General features: G+C 42.2%; 2 protein-coding genes across 3 annotated transcripts; one reads left to right on the top strand and one right to left on the bottom strand.

Moving 5' to 3' along the window:
• The first annotated feature begins 10852 nt into the window (after positions 1 to 10852).
• Positions 10853 to 16958, top strand: LOC148842813 (uncharacterized). 2 transcript variants are annotated; one of them, XM_088959783.1, is made up of 9 exons: positions 10853 to 11055; positions 12177 to 12275; positions 12442 to 12893; positions 13232 to 13295; positions 13405 to 13458; positions 14878 to 14946; positions 15073 to 15138; positions 15237 to 15305; positions 16674 to 16958. In XM_088959783.1, the coding sequence occupies exons 1-9, from the start codon at positions 10945 to 10947 to the stop codon at positions 16761 to 16763; spliced, it is 1074 nt and encodes a 357-aa protein (XP_088815909.1). In that variant the 5' UTR covers positions 10853 to 10944; the 3' UTR covers positions 16764 to 16958. The 2 variants fall into 2 exon arrangements, with proteins under 2 accessions (XP_088815909.1, XP_088815911.1); XM_088959785.1 differs by having other exon boundaries at positions 11002 to 11349.
• Positions 16959 to 19461: 2503 nt separating this feature from the next.
• Positions 19462 to 21919, bottom strand: LOC148842812 (myb family transcription factor EFM-like). The gene is made up of 4 exons (XM_088958852.1): positions 21437 to 21919; positions 20524 to 21150; positions 20303 to 20379; positions 19462 to 20128 (listed from the first exon to the last, which is right to left on the bottom strand). Exons 1-4 carry the CDS (start codon positions 21615 to 21617, stop codon positions 19640 to 19642), a joined length of 1374 nt encoding a protein of 457 aa, XP_088814978.1. The 5' UTR covers positions 21618 to 21919; the 3' UTR covers positions 19462 to 19639.
• Between the last annotated feature and the right edge of the window lie 416 nt (positions 21920 to 22335).

Genomic DNA, 22335 nt, shown 5'->3' with positions numbered 1-22335 from the left:
TTTTTTTTTAATTCCGTTGCTTCTGTTGTCTTTTTGCTCACTTGTTTCTTTTGGTAGGTGAATTCTTCGATTCATGCCTTGGCGGCCCAAGTGGAGAGGAGCTCACGACAGGCGCGAGCTGCTGAGGCTGCTGCTCATGCTGCTGAAGAAGCCTTCCGTGCTGCAGAGGCAAATACTCGGGCTGCTGAGGCGGCTGCTTACGCTGCTGAAAAGGCTGCTCGCGTCGCGATGGCCAGACAGGCGAGGTCTCAGCGTGACGTCGAGGCCATGGGGGTAGTTGTCAAGCACATGGCGGAATTGAAGTTGGATTTGCAACATCAAGTCGAGTATCTTCAGGAGGACATTAGGGAGAGAACACAGATTTTCTCCCAAGGCATTGAAGATGCCAAAAAGAAGGCAGTTGAAGACTACATTGCCTCCCCGCGTTTTGACGATCTGATGGTGGACTCTTACAGGAGGGGGTTCAAGTTGAGCCGGTGGATGATCCGGAATACATACCCCGACCTCGATGTAAGTGCCATAACCACTTCGCGCATAACGCAAGAAATGGCCAATGCTGCCGATGGCGAGCCAGACTCTGAAGGAGAGGCAGGGCCTTCGGGTGTTGTTGAAGTGCCTTCCGATGGCGAAGAAGTGGCTCCAGGCATGTAATTTTTTTTTTTTTGCCAGTCTACTTTTTCTTGCAATGGAGTGTCTTTTTCCCCTTGCTCATCTTCCCCGAGCTATTTCTTTGCCGGGTTTTTAAATTTCCGTGGTCTTTTATGCCGCGAACTGATTTTTTGCCGAGCTGATAATGTGCTGAAGTTCCTCAGCTTGCCTTGTTGTTACGGTTCAAAGCAGGCTTAGCCTTGCCTACGCTTGGCAGGCTTACGTTAGGGACATGCCCGTCATTTTCGCCTGTAAGATTTCTGGGAGAACTGATGTCATCTTCAGGCAGACCACCAAAAGCTTAACGTACTCTTTGAGGAGGGGTGGTCAACCTCCTTGGGTGCCTAACCTTGGCACTCCTAGACCATCATCCCCTTGCGGGGCGACCCTGGTTAACGGCTAGCATGGCTACCAGGGTTCCTCATGGGCGCACACTTGCTCATGGGGACAGTGTTGGACCGGCACTGCGCTACCGATTCTCAAGGGAGGCTTGGCACGCGGGCCTGCATCAAGCATGTCCCTTCACCTCGCCAGCCCCTTGCCCAAGCTGATTGAGCTATCCCGTTGCCCCTAGCGCACAGGTGTGTTCCGGCCCAAGCGGTTGCCTATCATCATGGCACATAGGTGCCTGTCATCATCGGCATACAGGAGACCCTACACATCGGTGCTAAGTCACCTCATCGACGCATGGTCGCCTTCCATTATGGTTGTCCCCCTTTAGCACGTAAGCGGCGCCTCCCATGGACCGGTCTGAGCCAGGAGAGTGCCCCGGCCATTGGACTTGAGGTCATGATCCAGTGCTACTGACTTTGGTGGAGCCATCCCAACGGGCAACTCCTAGCCTCTAAGCGCATAAAGGCTTGTCCTGGCCTGCCTTGGCCAGGACGCCGCACGGGTTTCTTCCGCTGTGGAATTACCCCCGTGACATTGTGGCACATGACCTGATTTCGTCCACTTCGCTAGGTGGTTTATATGTAGTATCGCCTCAAGTTCACGATGTTCCACGTTTGGGGTACTCGTTTGCCTTCCAAGGTTCCCAAGGTTTCGAGTTCATATGCGCCCCCGAGCGCTGTTTTTACTTTATAGGGCCCTTCCCAATTAGGTCCAAGCTTGCCGACGCCGGGTTCGGGCACCATAATTTTCCGGAGGACCAGGTCACCGACTCGGAAGCTTCGTCGCTTTACTCTGCTATTGTAGTAGCGAGTTACCTGCTGCTGGTATGCCGCTGTTCGGATGTGCGCGTGGTCCCTTACCTCGTCCAGTAGGTCAAGGTTGGTGCGTAACTCGTCTCCGTTCGTCCGATCGTCGTATGTTTCTAATCGCAACGTTGGTATTTCGATTTCCGCCGGGATCACCGCTTCAGTGCCGTAGGTGAGGTTGAAGGGGGTTTCTCCCGTGGCTGCTTTTTCGGTCGTTCGGTGAGCCCATAAGACACTTGGTAGATCTTCGGCCCACAATCCCTTAGCTCGATCCAGACGTGCTTTCAGTCCGCGCAGGATGGCTCTGTTCATTACTTTCGTCTGACCGTTTGCCTGTGGGTGCGCGACTGACGTGAAATTTTGCCGAATCCCCATGTCTTGGCTCCACTCTTGGAACTTGATATCCTCGAACTGTTTGCCGTTGTCGGAAATTAGAACCCAAGGTAATCCGAACCGACATACTATGTTCTTCCAAAAGAAGTTCTGTATGTTTCGGGCTGTAACAGTTGCCAGATGTTCGACTTCTATCCACTTCATAAAATAATCTATTGCAACAACTAAGAATTTTCTCCCGCCTGTTGCTGGTGGGAATGGTCCAAGGAGGTCAATGCCCCATTGTGCAAAGGGCCACAGGCTGGCGAGGTATTTGAGGTCGGAGGCAGGTTGATGGTGGATGTTAGCGTGCTTCTAACACTTGTCGCATTTTCTGACGAGCTCGACAGCTTCTGCCTTCATCGTTGGCCAGTAGTATCCTTGTCGAAGTGCCTTTTGGGCGAGTGCTCTGCCCCCCAAGTGTCCGCCGCACAGGCCTTCATGAGTGTCGCGGAGTACAAACTCGGCTTCGGTAGGTCGCAGGCACCGCAAATAGGGGAGTGTGTACGACCGTCGGTAAAACTGTTCGTCTATTATGACATATTTGGCCGCCTGGCGCTACACCCTTTTGGCGGCATTGCGTTCTACAGGGAGGGTTCCGTCTATCAGGAAGCTCGCGAGTGGATCGATCCAGCTCGGCTCTGCTTCTAAGATGGGAGCGACCTCCTCTATCCCCCCGAGAATACTAGGCCGAGGTAAGTCCTCTATGTACACAGTTCTCATATTGTTGTGACTCGTGCTGGCTAACCGGGACAGGGCGTCGGCCTCAGTGTTTTCGGACCTCGGGATTTGCCTGATGATGTGTGACCGGAAGTTGAGCAGCGCTTCTTTTACTTTGGCCAAATATGCGATCATGGAGAGATCGCGTGCTTCGTACTCGCCGGTAACTTGGTTTACCACGAGCTAAGAATCGCTGCAGATGACCAAGTGTTTTGCCTTAAACTTTCACGCTAGGTCCAGCCCGGTGATTAGTGCTTCGTACTCTGCCTCGTTGTTGGATGCCGCGAACTCAAAGCATAGCGCGTACTCTACTTTTGTGCCGCTCGGGCCGCACAAGACTATTCCAGCTCTGCTGCCTTGCCGGTTCGAGGAACCATCCACGTGAAGGATCCAGGGCTCCTCATCCCAATTCGCTCTTCGCCTGATCAGGAGAGATGCCACATTGGATGCTACTTCACGGGGTTCAAACTCTATGGGCTCAGGAGCTCCGGGTTCGCCACAAATGGGGACCTCGGGCTCGACCTGTGGGGCTTTGTGGCTGAAAGTGCACTCGGCGATAAAATCTACCAAAGCTTGGGCCTTGATAGCGGTTCTCGGTTTGTACTGGAGATCATACTCTCTGAGTTCGATGGCCCATTTCGTCAGTCGACCGGAGACTTCGGGTTTGAGTAAAACTTGTTTGAGAGGTTTGTCAGTTAGGACGATGACTGTATGAGCCTGGAAGTACGGCAGAGTTTCCGAGCTGCTATTACTAGGGCGTATGCTAGTTTTTCTATCTCCGGGTACCTTGCCTCTGCTCCCTGCAAAATTTTACTAACATAATATATGGGTCGTTGGACCCGGTCTTTTTCCTTTATTAGTACCGAACTGTCCGCCTCGTCGCTCGCCGAGAGGTACAGTTGTAAGACCTCGCCCACCTCGGGCCGGGCTAAGGTTGGTATACTAGCGAGGTAACCTTTTAGTTCATCGAGCGCGAACTGGCAGTCCTGGGTCCATTCGAACCCTTTGCCTTTGACTGCCTTGAAGAAGGGTAGGCAGCGGTCTGCTGACTTAGATAAGAAGCGGCTTAGAGCAGCTATGCGGCCGTTTAGCCTCTGGACCTCTTTTACTTTCCGAGGTGGTTTCATATCTAGAATGACTTTTATTTTGTCCGGGTTGGCCTCAATACCGCGCCGATTAACAATGTAGCCTAGGAACTTGCCCGAGGTGACGCCGAAGACACACTTGTTGGGATTCAACTTCATGCTAAACTGACGCAGGATTTGGAAAACAGAATCTAAGTCTTGTATTAACTCTTGTGAAAACTGAGTCTTGACGACCATGTCGTCTACATAGCACTCTATCTTCGTACCAATCAGGGGCCGAAATAGCTTATTTACAAGTCTTTGGAAAGTTGCCCCGGCATTTTTTAGTCTGAAGGGCATGACTTTGTAGCAATACAGGCCGAACTCGGTAATGAAGCTGGTTTTTTCCTCATCGGATGGGTCCATCCTAACTTGGTTGTAGCCCGAGTAGGCATCCAGGAAGCTTAGCAACTCGTTTCCCGAGGTCGCGTCCACTAGGCGGTCAATTCTGGGGAGGGGAAGCAATCTTTCGGGCAAGCTCGGTTCAGGTCGGTATAGTCGACGCACATGCGCCACTTGCAGCTTGCCTTTTTTACCAACACCGGGTTGGCCACCCAGCTCGGGTAGTGGACTTCCCTTATGAAGTTTGCTGCGAGGAGCTTTTCAACCTCCTCGTCGACCGCTCTCCAGCGTTCTGGGGCTAAGTTGCATTTCTTCTGTCTAACGGGTCTGACTACAGGGTCAGTATTAAGTTTGTGAGTTATCAGTCCGGGGCTAATGCCGGGCATGTCGGCCGTGGACCAGGCACAAATATCTAAATTTTGGAGTAAAAAACTTACCAGTTCGGCTGGTAGTCCGCCGCCAGGGCACTGAATCGATTTTCGGTGAATGGGAGCTCGGGCTTGGAGCGCCAGGGTGCCGACCTCGCGGGCGAGGTTCCCGACCCACCCGCGGGTTGCGAGGCGGGGATGACATTTCTCTCTCTTCGACCTGGGGACGAGGCCTGGCTGTTGGGGTGGTTTTGGGGCCGGGAGGCCTTCACCTGGCGGGGGCGCCCATCCTGCGGGGAGGCCTTGACCGGGCTCGGAGCGGGGTGGCGAGGTGGAAGTAGTGGTTGGTTCAGTGGCAGTTGGGGGAACTGCTGTTGGTAGTGATACTGGGAGATGTTGTGCAGCACTTGCTGCTGGTGAAGCTGGTGTTGCTGGAACTGTTGCATTTGGGCTTGCATTGCCCGCATGTACTGCACCAGGTCCTCCAACCGGTCTTGGCTAGTTGCCAGGGGGACGACAGTTGGTTCAGTGAAAGTTGTCTCAATGGGGAGAGGAAAGGGGACGTTTGTGGTAGGAGGGTTTACGGGTGCCACTGCTTGTGGCGTGTTCAGGATGGGGATCCCATCCGCCGAAAGGGGGATGGTGAACTGTCCAACGCACACTACGGGGACCTGAAGTTGCTCCCCGGTGGCGTTTGTCTCCGTGCCGCGTCCGGTGTTGCTGGAGGAGGCCATGAGTGTTGAGATTTTTGAAGAAGAAAGGGGGTATCGAAGTTTGGAGGGAGGCTTTTTGAAGCGTTTTCCCACAGACGGTGCCAATTGATGGAGCGCAATCCGGTGTTGCTGGTCTTAGCTGTCCGCTGCCTTGCTTTCGAACGGGGTAGCAGGGATCCTGAAATGGGAGAGATGGGAAAGCTCCGGGGGGAACCCGGTGTAGAGGCTCCGAAGCTCAAGTTAGAATCTTTCAAAAGCAAGGTAATACCAGATAGCGCAAAGTTTGCATACCTCCGTTGTCGGGGGGGCAGGGGGCTCTTATAGTCACTTCGCGTACTCGTCCCGAGGCCCTTGTCAGATCGGGTATGATTACCCTTGCGCTTGTCAACTCGGCCGTCGTCCCTTCTGCTGAGACAGAACCGTCACTGTCTAACCGTCTAACTGGAGATTGCGGCGTCAGTGGCGGTGGCAGGTGGCCGTTTAGAGTGCTGCTGCCAAAACGTCAGATCCCAAGTCAGTCAGGCGTGGCACCCTCGGGCACGGACTTCCCTGGTGCCAGGCATGGTACGACTTGTTTGGCTTTGGTGCCTAGAAGATGATGCGAAGTGCTGAGCGAGGCGGTCTTGAGCTCGGAGGTATCCCGAACTGTAACAAGGTGGGTCAGTTTGGCGAAATGTGTCCCAAGCTGTTACAAGGTGGCAGTTCGGCGAAGTTTACCCCGAGCTGTTACAAGGTGGGTCAGTTCGGTGAAATGTATCCCGAGCTGTTACAAGGCGGCAATTCGGCGAAGTCTACCCCGAGCTGTTACAAGGTGGTCAGTTCGGCGAAGTCTATCCCGAGCTGTTACAAGGCGACAATTCGGTGAAGTCTACCCCGAGCTGTTACAAGGTGGTCAGTTCGGCGAAGTCTATCCCGAGCTGTTACAAGGTGGGTTAGTTCGGCGAAGTGTGTCCCCTTATTCCCACCTAGACTTGACCCCTTTTTCCGAGCTGTCGTTTCTGCCACGTGTCTCATAATAAAGAGGTCGGGCCAAATCTTTAGCAAAAAGAAATAGTTGTACCTCATTTTATTCTAATTATATCGTATAAGAAGAAATACTTCTAGTGGCTTAATCATAAAGTCTCCTCGACAGTTCTGTCATAATAATACATTGAGGGGGCCATTCCAATTCCAATCGTTTGATTGGACAGAATTGGAATCCTATTTCCATTCTTTCTATATGGGCATTCTCTCATTTAAAAGAATGGGCATTCTTTGTTTTTTCTGTGGGAATGAGATTCCATTCTAACTGATTATAATTCCGATTCTAACTCTCATCTGAATCAAATAGGTTATAGAAATAGACCATCCCAATTCCAGTTTCAAGGGCCTTTTCTAGGCCCTATTTGGCATCATTCCCTGTGAGTGATTCTGTCAATCCTAGTGAGAATCACGTTTGGTGTAAACTGGTTGACTGATTCTCATTGGAAACAGAATGAGAAAAACCCTTCCAACACATGATTCTGCCGAGTGAAAAATTTTCACTTCTCAGAAGCGCAATGATTCTTAGGAGAAAGTCTACTATTAATGTTTCATAGAATATATTCAACCATCTGTAGCTAAACCAACACCATTTCATATAACAATGTCAACAGCTTAATGCTCTTTAAATGGATGCAAAGGAAGCTTTTCCTTGAGGGTTTGGTAAAATATTACTGATTCTATGAGAGGAAAATGGACTAAGATCTATAAATCCTTCCAAAGTCAAATCATGAATAAGAGAAAAATTTGTACAAAAATCTTTTAAAGTTTCCCTTTCAATTACACATAAATCTTCTCAAGGTATACGAGTAAGGAGTACTGCTATGAGGGCAGACCTCAGAATTTGTTTTTATACCTAAAACTTAACATGTTCCCAAAAACCCTAGAGCCTCCTGTCGAATGCTATATGAAACAACAATGAAAATGGAACAATAGAGAAAAAAAGAAACAACGCTGAAATACTCATCATCACCGCTGCTTCAACACTGCTTAGAGTTCACTAGTCGAATGCTACCTAAAACCACAACGAAAATGGATAAAAAAACAAATAAGCAGAAAAGGTTCGAATACCAAAAACCCTAGAAAAATATAAGAAAAACGAAACCTAATGAGCCGAAGAACATACTTGTGGGTAGAACCTAGTGTGGCAAATCTCCTTACTCAAACTAGGGGAGGAGTCAAATGACATAATTTTTTGGCTTATATGAAGGGCATTATGGGTCATTTCAAAATTGTATGTGGGAATTTTTATCTTTTACGCACATCTAAAATGCCTCTTAGTGCGTTAAGCACCTGGTCTGCCTCCTTTCTATTTAGATATAAAAGTGGGTTTTAGATATGCTAATCAAACCCAACCCCTAATGTAAGTGGCATCTAAAAAGCATCATTTTCAGACTTCAGAGGTATGAAAAGTGCTATCAAATGCCACCTAAGGGCCTGCTCGTTTGCTCTGAAGTCTGACACCTAAAAGTGCGATAATTACATTAAGAGTATATTGGTATTTGTGAAATTTTCTTTCCTTTGAACTTTGAATGCTGAAAATGTTATTTTAATTTATGAATTATGAATTTTGAAAATTATCAAATATCTATTTTGACTCCATATATGAGAGTTTTTGTTTGTCTTTTTGGGGGTATTGTTGGAAAACAAAAAATTATATAATTGCAATTTAAGAGATAAGAAATAAGAGAAAACGAACAACCATTTTTCTCTTAAAGTTAAAAAAATTCTTCTTAAGAGATAAAAGTTAAGAGGAAACGAACAGACCCTAAGTGTCTTTGGCGATGAGATGGGATCGACTGCCCACCGCCCATCCTCTCTATGCATTGGGAATATCTCCCCATCACAAACACATGAGATGTTAATAGTGCACGGAGGGGATGGGCTGTGGGGCACCTGTAGGGGCACGTTGTGGGCAGCCGATCCGATCACGTTTTAGGTAAAAGGTGGTGGCAACTCTTTATCTTAATTTTTTATTTTTGTAAAAGTCATTTTTCTATAAATCGACTTGTTAATGTTTCTTGTTAGGAGGGGCATTTTCTCATACGTGATTCCTAGGCGCCTAAACAATAGAACTTAAGAATTTCCACTGGATTTAGCTTTTTAACTGAGACATTGAAGAGTTAAGATGTTCTTATGTTCAAACAGAGGACATGGTTAGATTTGAGGCTCATGGGCCACCTATTTTGAGACTCGATTTGAATTGCATTCAGCTGGGAGCTTGGCACTGCGGATGGGCCATGCCTAGGAACATTGCTATGTTCATTAGTGATTGATTATGTAGCGTTTTACATGCAGCCTCACGAGTGCATCCGATTCGAACTCATCTCATACAGCGTCATTAAAGGACACACTTAATCTTGACAATTCATCGTATAGCGGAACCTCAATCCTGAAATGTACATTTCATACAATAGATGGTTTTAATTAATTATTTCCGTTCTCTACTCGAGATAATGGGGCAAAATGATTGGTCTTGTAGCTGTAGGAAGTGCATATGGATACTATTAATAACAAAGTGAGGAAAAAATGTAAACAAGTCACAGTTCATTTAAAAAAAGGCCAAAAAAATGAGTAGGAGAGAAGAATATTATTTCTTGTGTGTGTTATAGACCTAATGGCCTGTTGTTCACTAATAAACGACATGTTTAAAAGACACTTTCAAATGAAGAGACATTTCAATTAAAAGGTCATTGATCTAAACTACTTATAAAAGAGCCAATGGTCTTTTTTTTTGGAAATTTTCAATGGATGTTTTCTATCTCCTTTGTCTAAACATACAATGGGCATAAAGATGGTATATATGTCATTTACTCTCATTTTAGAAACTGTCCACTTATAACTGTTCAGAAATTGTCTATGAATTATAAATAATTTTGTCTTAGAGATACTAGCACGTGCAAATGCACCAACATGTTTACTAGCTTAAATTAAAAGGCATATTTAAGAAAACTTTAAATGAAAAGTCATTTAAGGATGAAGGGTTACTTAAAATTAAAATTAAAATTTAAAAATTATTTAAAGGAATTTTGGATAAATTACAAATGTGTTGGAATTTGTAAGCATGTGAGAAAATATAAGGAGAAAAAAATATCCTTGTAAAACTTTTAAATTACATACACTAAAAACAAAGAAATGCAACAGTAGCATGTGATACAGCTATCAAGTTCATCGAATATGTTGCCTACCCTGTAAAATAATAGAAATTGAAGATTAATATCCTGCATTTTGGGGTATTCACATTTTAATATTCAAACATTAGGACTAGTCACAACAATGCCTAAACTCCCCAAAACTACCACTTTACATCCTATCGTGTGATAGTAATTCCATCGGTTATCGAACAAGTGATGTTACATGTGATTTGAAACTTTTAAAATCTTAAAATTACCTTTTCGATAATGACATTGTTAGTTCATCGTCTTCTTCCTTAGTCTACATTAGAACAATGGTGAATAGAGTCTCAAACCCATCACCAGTCACCTCCTCTCAAAGATGCCTTGATGCCATCAGAAAGTCACAACAATCTTGGATGAATAGAGCGAGTCCCCTCAATATAAGCAGCATATGAAAGAGATCAAATTGTCCATGCCTTGCCAAGTACGAGGATAATCCATGTTATTCACCCGTTGGTACATGGAAGGGACCAATTTGTTGATTTTGTAAATGTATTTAATTGTTTGTAACAATAAAAGGACAATTTGGTAATTTTAATACTCATTGTAATGTCTATTAACAATATTGCACTAAAGTGAGAGTTTTCGGAGTGAGCTCAAGTAATTAATGAAACATTTTAAAGTTCAGGTATTAAAATAAGACTTTAGGGTGCTAATATGCAATTTATACAAAAAGAATAATGAAATAGTTTTTGTTTCTAGGGGTGCAACCAAATGGTGGAAGGTTTTTCCAAATCTAATCCATCTTTGAGCTTTTTAGAAAACCATAAATCAAAACCGAACCAAAACCAATCAATTAACTTGGTTGATCAATTTGGTCCTTCAATTTTTTTGGATTTTCTGAATTTATAATATATCATAAAAATATATAATTATACAATATAAATACTAGAAATATACATAATACATTATATTATAAATAATATATAATATATAATAAATTATATATAATGCATATATATTTATATAACATATTTAATTTATATGAAAAACATATATAATATACATGAAAAATATATAAGATATAAATATATACCGTTCGATACGATTAACTGCCGATTTTTTATTTAAGCTGAACCGGTACCTTCGTTTTTCCGAAATATCGAATCGAACCCGAACAGATAGGTTCGACTAACTCATTGGTTCGATTAACCGGTTTTTGATGAATAAGCTGGTCGGACTTGGTGTATAGTTGGACTGTGGTTGGACTTGGGAGTAGGTTCTCCGTTTTATGACTTACGCAAGAAGGAAGCCAGGAAGAGATGACGATTGACGACGACAATTCGATTTATGTGGGAGGACTACCCTATGATTGTACCGAAGAAAGCATTCGCAGAGTTTTTGATTTATATGGCGCTGTCGTCGCCGTTAAGGTCTATTCCCCCCACCTACCTTCAGCCTCCATAGGTTTTCGTTTCCCTGATGTTTCTTCTTGTTCCATTACTTTGGCTTTTAGTTGATCATGCATTCTTCAGTTGAAATTTTAACGGAAGATGTTCGCATTTTGGTTTCTTCATGAACAAAAACGTCTAAATGTCAAGCAAGCTTTCTATCTTGTTCTTAGTTTTATGCTATCGACTCTAGAATTTGTGGATACGTTGATTGCTAGCTCAACCACAACATAGCGTTTGCAACTCAGCTGTTTCAAAATGGTGTTTAACAGTGGGGTATGATTTGAGTTTTGATTCTTTTGAGAGTTGTATTCTAGCTTCAACTCGCAGAGTTGTTTCCTCACGCAGTTTTAAAGCAGTCATACAATCCTCGTAACCCCCAGTGAAGTGCTTTTCTTTACTATATTTAACTTAATGTTTCGTTAGGGAAAACGTGGAAGATAGTTCTAGGCATTTTCATATACATACTTGTTCATATGTCGTTTCAACCTATTTGTTTGCAGTACCATTCAAGATTTGATTTATGAATGACATGGATTTCAATTTAAATCTTCTTCTTGTTATCTTTTCTGAAGTATTCTGAACTAGTGTTCAAATCTTTCAACTTGATTTACGAATGCTATGATTTACTCATTTCTTAATGTTGATTTTGAGGGCTTTATTTTTCTTTCAGCATTTGTCTTCTTCTAAAGTTCCGTTCATAAAAGCAAACTCTTACCTGGGTTATTTTGATTATTGCTCTGATATTAGGGTTAGTTTGGTTCGCATCCAGAATCAGAATCAGAATCAAAATCAAAATCCTTTGGAATCTGAATCTTAATGGTCTATTCCCATCTGTTTGGTTCAGACAGGAATGGGAATGGGAATTGGAATCAATAGGAATGGGATTTCATTCCCAAGGGAGGGGCAGGGAATGGCCTTTCCCTCAAATGGGAGAATGCTATTCCAGCAGGATTGGGAATGGGATTCTGATTCCACTCAACCAAACAGTTGGAATCGGAATAACCCATTCGGATTCCAATTCCAGGCCCCTATTCCTGCAAACCAAACGGGGCCTTAGTTATGATGTGCTTCGTCCCTTGTGTTGACTGCTACTCTTGCAGATAATTAATGATCGAGAAGCAGGGGGAAAATGCTATGGTTTTGTTACTTTTACAAATCCTAGATCTGCAATTGGTGCCATCAATGATATGAATGGCAGGGTATGTCTTTCTTCTTCAATTACAGCACCAAGTAGTGTTGTGTTGATTAGCATTTGGCATATATGATACTCCACTTTCTGCCTTGTAGTATAGTGATAAATTCAGATTTTATTTTATGTCCGATTTAAATTGTTTAGGCATCTGATGTTGTGGGACTTTAAATTAGACCATAGGTGGTCGAGTTGTAAGAGTAAATGAAGTTAGGACCAGAGGTGCAAGACCAAATTTTAATCGTGAAAGTTTCCGTCATAATTCTGAGAGGGTCTTGGATTTGGATAAGGGAAGAGATCAATGCAGGTTTTATGACAATGATAGAGATCGCTATTATGATAGGAACCACTATCATGACCAAGACAATGATCGATCTCGAATCCGAGGCTGGGAACGAGAAAGAGAATATGAACATGGATGGGATCATGGTCGAGCAAAGGATTGCTTACTGGATCAGGATCGAGGCCGAAGTAAGGAAGAAAATGAGCAAGAACATGATAGAACCCGTGATCAAGATTGGGAAAGAAACCATAGTTTGGACTGGGAAAAAGATACAGATATGGATAATAATGATCGTGACAAAAGCAGAGACAAGGATAAAGATCAACAATCAAAGAATCGGACTGGGTATGCTCATTTGTGCTTTGTTGCTTAAAAAAGATATTTCCTATTAATGACTACCCTCTCTAATATCTTCTGCTTTTTGTTGTGAAGACTTGGCTGGTAAACTTTTTGGAGCATTAGTCTCTCTTTTGGATTTTTTTACGTTTTATGTGTTAACAAGAGCTTTAATTACTAGGAGTAAAATCATTTTTCATCTCAGTTATCTATTTCGAGACATGCATTATATTCAAAAAGAGCTTTATTGAATTTCTGGTCTTTTCTCATAACACAATTATTAAGAAATTGTATAAGCTTGTCGTGTATTGTTATTGTTAATTATGCTTCTGGTTTCCTGTAAGCAGTTCCCATATCACTGATCAGTACAGGAAAGAGTTGTTGTCGAACTCCAGTGATTATTACAATCAGGTGAATCAACATCTTTAGGTGTTGATGGTTAATAAAGTCAATGCATACACTTGTAATGTTGATAACAATACAATTAATGATTATTGCCTTTCATGTGTCACATTATTAGATAAAAGAACAGCTACACATATCCATTCAAAGGCGAGAGGAGCTCCAAAAGGAGGTTTGTATGCTGTTTGGATTCTGATTCTTGGGAGAAAGCAACTTTGTGAAGCTATTAAGAGAAGATTATTATTCTTCTTTTTTGGTGACAATGCCTTTATCTGTTTTCTTTGTGTTGGAATTCCTGTACTTTACAAAGGCCTGGAATTTGATGAATTAAACATTTTGGTGAATTCTGGAAATTTAGTGACTTAAGTCATTTTGAAAACAGACAAGTCTTTCATGATGATTCTTCAAAATTCAAACATGTATTAATGAGTTAGGTATATGATGCTGGATGCCTCTGGATTGGGAAGGGAGCGCTATCTATTGTAATATATGTATGAGTAGGTCTAGATGATTAGAATTGTTTGATGATTAAGATTAAAACTAAAGAAGAATAGTTGACTGACTAATGTGGTTAGAAGTTGATTCCACAAAGGACAATTGAAATTGGTCTTGCTGTAGTGGAGGAACACTGGAATTAGGTTATTCTAGTTTTTTTTTTTTTTTTTTTTTTTTTATGACAGTTTTCACCTCATTATAGGCTAAACAAAGAATTGGCCATCTCTTTGACACCCATTTAATCTCAGGAACTTGAAAAGGGTTTTCTCTCAAATGGAAACTAGGGTAAGACAGATGGACCCAACTGATATTATTCATAATTTTTGCCCCTGGACTCATTTGCAAAGGGATTATTGGTTTCCTGTTCAAACCTTTTCAGCTGCGATGTATATTGGCTTACCCTAGTGGTTGGCTACTAGCTAGAACGTAGACCCTAGGCAGGGCAGGTTCTTCATTTCTGTTGTTTTCAAAACTTTTTATGGAGAGGGGTGGCATGGCCCCCCATGGCTCCACTCCTGGCCCTAGGGGTGGTTGAGCTCTGCAGCCTCTGGAAGTCAGGTTTTCTGTCCCAGGACTTCACTTTCCTTTTTCCCCCCTCCTTTCCTCTTTTTTGTACTTGCACCAGTACTGCCAATGAAGAATTATCTCCTATATAGTTATTGTGGAATACTTGAGCTTCATTTCTTCCACTTGCATAACATGAAATGCAATTTTCCTTTTTTCTTCCTTGTATGCCTCTCAAATTTGAATATTGAGACTCCCCATTTATCATTATCCATTATACCTCTATTTGCCTACTTATATTGTAAGAACTGTGCTAGGTGAATCGGTTGCTTCTGATATTTTTCCTATTCTTTCTCTAATTACGAAGGAGTCGAATTTATTATTTGGTAATGTAAATTATGCTAGTAACCCCTTTTGGGCACAGGATTTTATTTTGTTATTTATGGCAGTTTTGTTTTTTGCTTCAAGTGATGCTTTCTATTGTCATCTTTTTTTTTTTTTTTTCTTTCTTAGCTCCTTATTGCAATCGAGGGAATAAAGAAAGATCAAAATATAGTTATTTAGTGTTTAGTTTCAATTTTTTGATTATCAGATTTCTCAGCTTGAGGAGAACTTAGAAGGGAAAAAACAGTTTGTTTTAGATTTACAGAAGAAATCTCGGGTAAGTTTGTCATCCATAATATGTTATGAGGCATTACTTATTTTGTTTTATTCTGAAGATGATTACTTGGAAGCATCTGCGTTTTGAAATTATTTCCTTGTCCTGGTGGCTTAACTATGCATGCAGAAATTGGAAGAAGCCTTGGCAACTGCTAAGAAGCTATCTTCCTACCAACAGATGCAGCTGACCAAGGTAACTGCTACATATCCCTATTTTCCATGTATGTTCTCAAGACTTACCCGATAAATTTGCTCAGTGATGATGGTTTCTTCCTTGTGTATTCTCTGCAGTTGCACAGATGTTTTCTGCAAGTTAAGGACTACTCTGAAAGGCTCAAAAGCTCTGAACAGGAATTACAGGTTAGTCTCTTTCCATTCTTTCTACCCTTATACCCTAAGCAAGTACCATGCATGTATTTTTTTGATCGTGAACACACTCAGTGGAATTAATTAAGATTGTCAAGCGTGCCAAACAAGATGTAGGATGAATGCAGATACAGCAGTAATATAGCCTCGCAGGGTGACCCAGAAGAACAAAAAAACAAAATATACAATGTTATGCAGATCCAAATTAGCCCCTCAACCAGGTGTCCCCCTCTCTAAGTCTTGCCTGCCTGCCCTTCTCTTGCTAGTGCATTATCAACTCATCAAGAGTGCTAGCCAATCACGACATATAATTGAATGTGATATTCAATTAGATAAACCTAATCGTAGAAGAGCTTAGAGGATGGTTGAGTACCAACATGCTTTTTGAGGATAATTTTTTGTCTTCATCTTTTTTGGCTGTGGACTCCTTTGGGGGATCTGAAGGGTGTTCATATGTAGAGAAGCTTTTGTTTAGTGAACCATTATACTTGCATACTCTTTTTTTTTATTAATACAAGTTTACCTTACCTCTTCAAAAAAAAAAAAAAAGAATGAGATATTCGTTGATCTAACTGACACTCTTGCCTCTCTGAATAGAAATTTGATATCCCACGGACCATTTTCAGAAGAGGACATCTAGTCTATTACAATCTTGTATCAAAATTATATTGGGTGGTTGTTCTCTTAAGACAGGATGAGAACATTAAGTGCAAACGTAAATACATTCACATGCTCATTTATGATGGATGTCCCAAATATGTTAATTCATTTGTAAATGCAGTAAGAGAAATATTGACTCTGCCTCAGGTTAGCTGGCATGTTTGAAACTGCCTCATGTGTATATACATGCGAGTATGTGCTTGGCATGCCTGATGCTTGTGATGCAGGGATGCAGCTAAGTGACAACTGAGCATGGTAGTTACTGATTACAAACTAGATAGTGCAAATTGATGTCTAAATCATGGTTGATCATATTTGAATTTAGCTAACCGTAAGATTAAGATAATGGCATTTATCAAAAAAAAGATTAAGATAATGGCATAATCTTATATAATGAGTTATTTTTTCTTCATTATCTGGTGAATCACCAGTCAAGTTTATTATGTGGTTAATGGTTGCTAGATTTTTGGCCTGGTTGACCCTATGGATTTATCCGGACTATGAACACCATAGGAAAAAAGAGTTTTTCATGTTACCTAAAAAGAAAAAAGAGTTTTTCATGTTGTACAAATTGTTAAACTTTGATCCATATTTCTTGCGTTTGTCGATAGAAAAAGATATGCATCTTTGCAATTAGATGATGGTAAGAGTGCCTGTAAAAGCATGACTTCAACTGATTCTCATTCATGTTGCTCATAACAGTCACTTGTTGATATGGTAATAGTCGAGGCTGATGCAGATGATGTCGGTGGCATGAGGGATGGCGGTATATATGCAAATGGCAGGGCATGAAATGCATGACACTGACTATCCGTCTATAGTGCATTGTGGATATTATTTTTTGGAGTTGAACGGAACCTTCCAGTTATGACTACATGGATTTCCTTTTTGTATACATCTGCCTCTATCTTGTTAACAGGAAAATAGAAAAGAAAAAAAAAAGAAATGAAAATGGAATGGGGAGTACAAGCGAGGTATCTTCTTAAAGCGGAACTAGCATATGGGATGGGATGGGATGGGATGGAATGGGGAGTCTTGACCCTTTATTTGTCTTTCTATCCTTCAGGTTGAAGTAAAAACTTGGTTGCTAAAAGAACGGCCTGGCACTGCAAGTCAAAAGAAGTGAAGAACCTTCTGTCTGTGGGATACCTCACTGCTGATGTACAACTTCCTATGTGTGGTGCAGGCTGCACATGGATTTGAGGTTCAAAATCCATGGATCGTGCATGTGGTTCCCTGCCTTGAAACTCTTAGCTAAATACTTTGTCTTTCCAACAAAACATCCTAGTTTTTTCCCCAACAGAAAAGGAAAAAGATAAAAAAATAACCCACGATGAAGGAACTTATAATGGGTGCACATCATTCTCTTTCACTGTGACAAGTTTTTTAGAGAATAAATACCTATTTGGGTACCTCACCTGATAGTCTAAGCTTTTATTTGAACGGTTCATGTAGATGGTATCAGGACTTGTTTGATCAATTGGTCTAGTGTTTGATTCTCTCTGCCCCCATTGTAATTAATTAAATTGCAACACAATGCATGAGTGGGTCCACGCTTGTCCACACTTCAAGCCCAATAAACTCTTGCCTGGTGGACATTTTAAAGTAGTGGAATCTATGTAACTGGGGCTATTTACTAATCCCTAAATTCAACCCGTCTTTGTTAGTTATTTGCGATACCATGTTCAATGTTTAGTCGTAGTGATCTAGTTTGAGGAAGTTAGAAATTGGTTTGAGTTGTAGTCATCTACTTGCTTCTGGAGAATAAGCCACCAGCATGGTTAGACAAAACCCAGAAAAGAAAAAAAACATGCATTTTATGATTTTGACCGAATGACTGACTATACTGGGTCATTTTTTAAGCAGCCGTCGAGACTATTGCTTCTTTATTGGTTGGAGGAATTGTTGTTTCATTTTGTTTTATTTTCTGAGTAAGAAACTAATGGGAGGAAGTGACCGGAGGTTATTTGATGATCCTCACTTCAACCAAGAGTGAGGGTTACTTGTAGAAGCAGAGAGACCGACCGTTGTTATAAGTCCCCTAAGGCCCTAACCATCATTGGCATATAGGTCTCGTTTGTTTATCGGTACCTGGGTAACACGTTTACCCGGACATGTGGTTCCTGGTCCAAAGTTATTTGAATAACTTTTGGTTTTTGTGTTTGGTCGCATTTCCACTTATCTGGGTAAATGTAGGTGGGAGAGGATTAACGTTTTCCATAGGGATGATAATTTCTATCATATTCCGTGGTACCCACCCTGTCAGGGTACTTTGTTTTTGCTTGAAGGATGGATTTTGGGGTGGGGATAAGTTTTGGGATTTTACAGATACGAGGTATTAGGCTAAGCCCAACCCTTGTATTGGGGAGGTTTTTTTTATGTGTTTTAACCATAATTGAAAATAGTGTTGTTTATTCATGTTATTTTATTTATTTATCACTTATATATAATAAGAAATAATAGGAAATTAGATGTGGGTTTTAACTCAACTCGTCCTACCCTAGAATGTGGGGAGGGTTTGGATTCTCAAAATCTAACTGGCTATGGGTTTTGGGGTAGGTACAAATTGAGAAGTTTAAAGAGCAACTAGGGTCTAGAATTTACAAAATTCTCCCCAAAGCTGTTCCATAAATGTGCATTTTGTCTGTACACTTCTCTATTAACATGAATTGTCTCAAGCGGAGCCTCTTTGTATTTGTATACGATCAATCAATCGACAACCTAAGCTGGCTTATCATCATCTCAACTTGCTCAAAGCCCAAATTTGCCAGTATCAGATAGGAATGGCAATGGGATGGGGCACTCTGTTTTCGTCCCTGGTCCATAGCCAAAATCCTTTGCCCCATCTCTGCCCTGTCTTTGGTGGCGGGCACCTACTCCTTTTCGGAGATGAAGAATCTTTGGATTTTTCCTGCTTTGAGTCAATACCTAAAAAATACATCATATTTGGGATATTTTAAAAATTAGATTATGGGAATTTGAGGTCTTTTAAACATTGTAATTGGATTATGGGATTTTAAACATTAGGTTATGGATCTAAATATTTTAGGAATTTGGGAAAATTTTAAAAATATTTTAGAAATTAATATTAAACCTATGAATATTTAATAATTTACCTGTGAATTTGAGGCGAATTCAAGAAATTATATGCAAAATCCGTCTCCACTCCATTCCCAATTCACGGAAAGATTATTTTTCCATCCCTATTTTAAGATTGGGAAAACCCGTTCAATTCGGGGCGAGGCCCCGGTTGTTCGAATCGGACTGAATTCTTCCCGGATCTAACATGACCGGATTTTATGCTTTCAATTGCAAATGGTCACGGTTGTCTTTTTCCGTGAAAAGGCCAAATTCTTGGGGTTCCTGTTCGCTGTTCCTGCCTTGAAGTACGTAGTCGTCTTTTGAATTTCCGTCATTATGGGGGAGAAGAGAGGGCAAATCCGTCATTCGGTAAGATAAAGGTCAAAGTCCATGAAGCGCCAGAAAGCCATGCAATCCAAACATCAATTTTTCTCAGTCTATGTCAAGTTATTGGTGACCGAACAAAGTAATAGCAATCTATTCTACACTGGGAAAACAAAAGAAACACTCACTTTTTCCCTTTCTTCCCTTTTTACCCTCTCAACTCTCAGTCACAGTCTAAAGCCTAACAAGCTACAGAAGACTAGCTAGAATTTGAGAGTGATCTCGCTTCCATTGCTCTGATCATCTCCATCGTCTCTCATGGAGCCCAACCCCTTTCTGTCTCCTCCATTCTCACCACTATCTCCTTTCCAGCTACTGTTCTCGGACTTCCCATCTTCAATGCTCTCCGACCCATCTCCAGCCGGTCTGCCATCAGATTCCGGCGAGCTATGGGTCTGAGACGAGGCCTTGTAGATGTGTTGTTGGGGGTGAAGACTGTGGTGCAACTGGTGGTGAGGTGGCGTGGGATAAAACTCTTGCGCCACCGCCGGCGCACAATAGTGTGTGGAAGCGTGGGAGGCTGGATGTGCACCGTAGATTGTTGATGCCGCAGCAGGATGAGCTGCTGCTGCTGCCGCTGCCGTTGCGTATTCCGGTGGGACCCAAATTCCACCTAAGACCACAAGCTGCGGTGCCGGGGTTCCAGCCACTTGGGGACTTGGGCTCGGTCTTCGAGTGTGGAGTCTGTATTTCTGAAAGAACGAATAACAGATCAGAATGTTAGTCTGCAGCGTATCTGCAGGTACCAAGTACGAACTATACACCACTCAGATAATTAACTTGACGCAGAGGGAATCTTCATGAGTTGCCTTCTGCATGCATGTTTCATCAATCATCATACGAGAGACCGATGAAAGAGAGATTACCTGCAAATGACTTTTAACTTCATCATTTGTTAAGCCATCAACCTTCATCAGCTCCCTGATTTGCTTTGGGGTGGCAACTGTTTTGGTAAAATCAACGAAAAAACAGTCAACAGTCATAATATCATCGAATTAATTATCATTTTTTTTTTCAATTAAGAAGAAGAAGAAGAAGAGCAAATTAAATCTTCTGATATTAATGGAATGGATTCTCCGGCCGTTACCATGAGAGCCACCAAGTATTTGGAGGGCATTCACAAAGCGTCGGTGCAAATCCGGCGACCAGCATCTCCTTGCTTTCCTATGGGTTTGGGTTGTCGCCGTCGGTTGTGCTTCGGCTGCATTTCCTCCTGCTTTTCCTTGCTCCGTTGTCGGTGTTCCTCCGCCACCAGCGGCCTTGCTGCAAGAATTGTCTCTCGTTGAACAAGACACTGACACCCCATTGTCCGACTCCGAGCGTTTCTTATCTTCCATCTCTTTGTTTGTTGAGGCAAGAGCCAACTCGGGAAGAACGCTTAAAGTAGGAGTTGCGCATGAGCTCTTTTCTTTTGAGAATGGAAGAAAAGCTCCTCCATTCCTTTGCTTGTTATCCAATGCTAGCTTGGGACTCACACTGAAGCAATGATCGCCTTCTTTTGCCGATGCTACAGTGGCTTGTTCCTTGCTTATTCCATCACTTGATTGACTCCACAATTGCGCTGTTGTCATCCAACTTACCTTCTCTGAGATGCTTGCCGCTTTCTCTGATCCTTCGGAACCGGAATGTTTAAGGGGTATGAACTCCTCAAGGACTGGCCTCGGGCCCTGGTTTGTCCGGTAGGTCTGTAGCTGCTGCCTTAAAGCTTCCATGGCTGAAACGAAAAACTGATTAATTAGTACTTACACGAATATATGCTTGATTTGAACTATTTTTACGCAACCGTCCGTCGTGTATTTATTAAGTTAGTCTCCAGGAATCTTGAACAGTACGTAGTCTTGTTGAGTTTTATTGTAACATCCTTAGCAAAAACAGTTTCGATCCCTTACACCTTTACCTTGAGATGATTTTATATTCTGATTGCTTGGTTTATTGCTTTAACTATGTAATTTCGTAGATCATACTGCATTAGATAGTGATACAAGGCGTGAGATGATTACCGTTTGTGAGAAGTTGCATGCAGAGAGGTAGCTCACGCTTGAGCCCATCGATCTTGATTCGCTCTTCCTCAAGACGAGAAAGGATCTCTTCGAGATTCTGTGTCTGATCTCCAAAGGTCTTTAGTAGCAGAGAATAGCTGTTGGGCTTGTAATCAAGGCTTAGTTCTGCAGGAGAACCCATAATTTACGTCAAAATGCCTTGGTCTTCTCTTCAGAAAGCACACTTGTTAATGTGCATGTTCCAGCGGTGGCGGGATAAAAGATGTTGTGGGCACAAGAAATCAGAGGAGGGGGAGGGTTCCTCTTTTTGAAGGATGAGTTCTAGTGGGAGGAGAGAGAGAGAGAGAGAGAGAGAGAGAGAGAGAGAGAGAGAGAGAGATGGGGCTGGGAAAGAGAGAGGTTGTTGTTTGTGAGCACAAGGTGAATCGAAGGAGGATCGTCTTCTTTTTAGGGGTGAGTTCCAGGAGGAATAAAGCTGGGTCCAGAGAGGGGATAGAAAAGCAGGTGATAAAGTAAGGGTATGGTAACTTCTTTGCAAAGAACAAAGGCAAAAGCTAATGGGTGTTCTGAGAAGGAATCTGGTCTGGAGTATGGACACAGAGAGGAGGTCATGTGCTTAGAGCTTGGTTGTAGAACCTTTGGGGTCTTCTTTGTACTAGTGCATGCAAATCACCATTTAAAAAGATGATTCTTCTTCTACTTCTTGTCGTCCTCTGCTTTCTTCACTTTTTGTTGTAATTTGCAATGACCCATCTCAAATTTTCAAATTTGAACCAATTACTAATATTAGTGGAATATCTTCCTTCTTAACATCTGGAGGAAAGAAAAAAAAAAAAAAGAAACCTCACTTTCAACTTGGCTAGCTGATAGCTATATATTTTGTCTACTTGGGTTTCAGT

This window comes from Nelumbo lutea, chromosome 8 (assembly GCF_056320005.1).
Source record: "Nelumbo lutea isolate HS-2025 chromosome 8, American lotus-T2T, whole genome shotgun sequence".
Taxonomy (NCBI): Eukaryota; Viridiplantae; Streptophyta; class Magnoliopsida; order Proteales; family Nelumbonaceae; genus Nelumbo; species Nelumbo lutea.
This window is presented reverse-complemented; position numbering and strand designations above follow the sequence as displayed.

Excerpts from the sequence above, each read along its gene's own strand:
- LOC148842813 (XM_088959783.1), top strand. The coding sequence starts at position 10,945 with ATGACGATTGACGACGACAATTCGATTTATGTGGGAGGACTACCCTAT. Across the intron at positions 12,894-13,231 it reads CAATCAAAGAATCGGACTGG|TTCCCATATCACTGATCAGT; the intron begins GTATGCTCATTT and ends TCCTGTAAGCAG. Across the intron at positions 14,947-15,072 it reads ATTTACAGAAGAAATCTCGG|AAATTGGAAGAAGCCTTGGC; the intron begins GTAAGTTTGTCA and ends CTATGCATGCAG.
- LOC148842812 (XM_088958852.1), bottom strand. The coding sequence starts at position 21,617 with ATGGGTTCTCCTGCAGAACTAAGCCTTGATTACAAGCCCAACAGCTAT. Across the intron at positions 21,151-21,436 it reads CATGCAACTTCTCACAAACG|CCATGGAAGCTTTAAGGCAG; the intron begins GTAATCATCTCA and ends TTTTCGTTTCAG. Across the intron at positions 20,129-20,302 it reads AAGTTAAAAGTCATTTGCAG|AAATACAGACTCCACACTCG; the intron begins GTAATCTCTCTT and ends TCGTTCTTTCAG.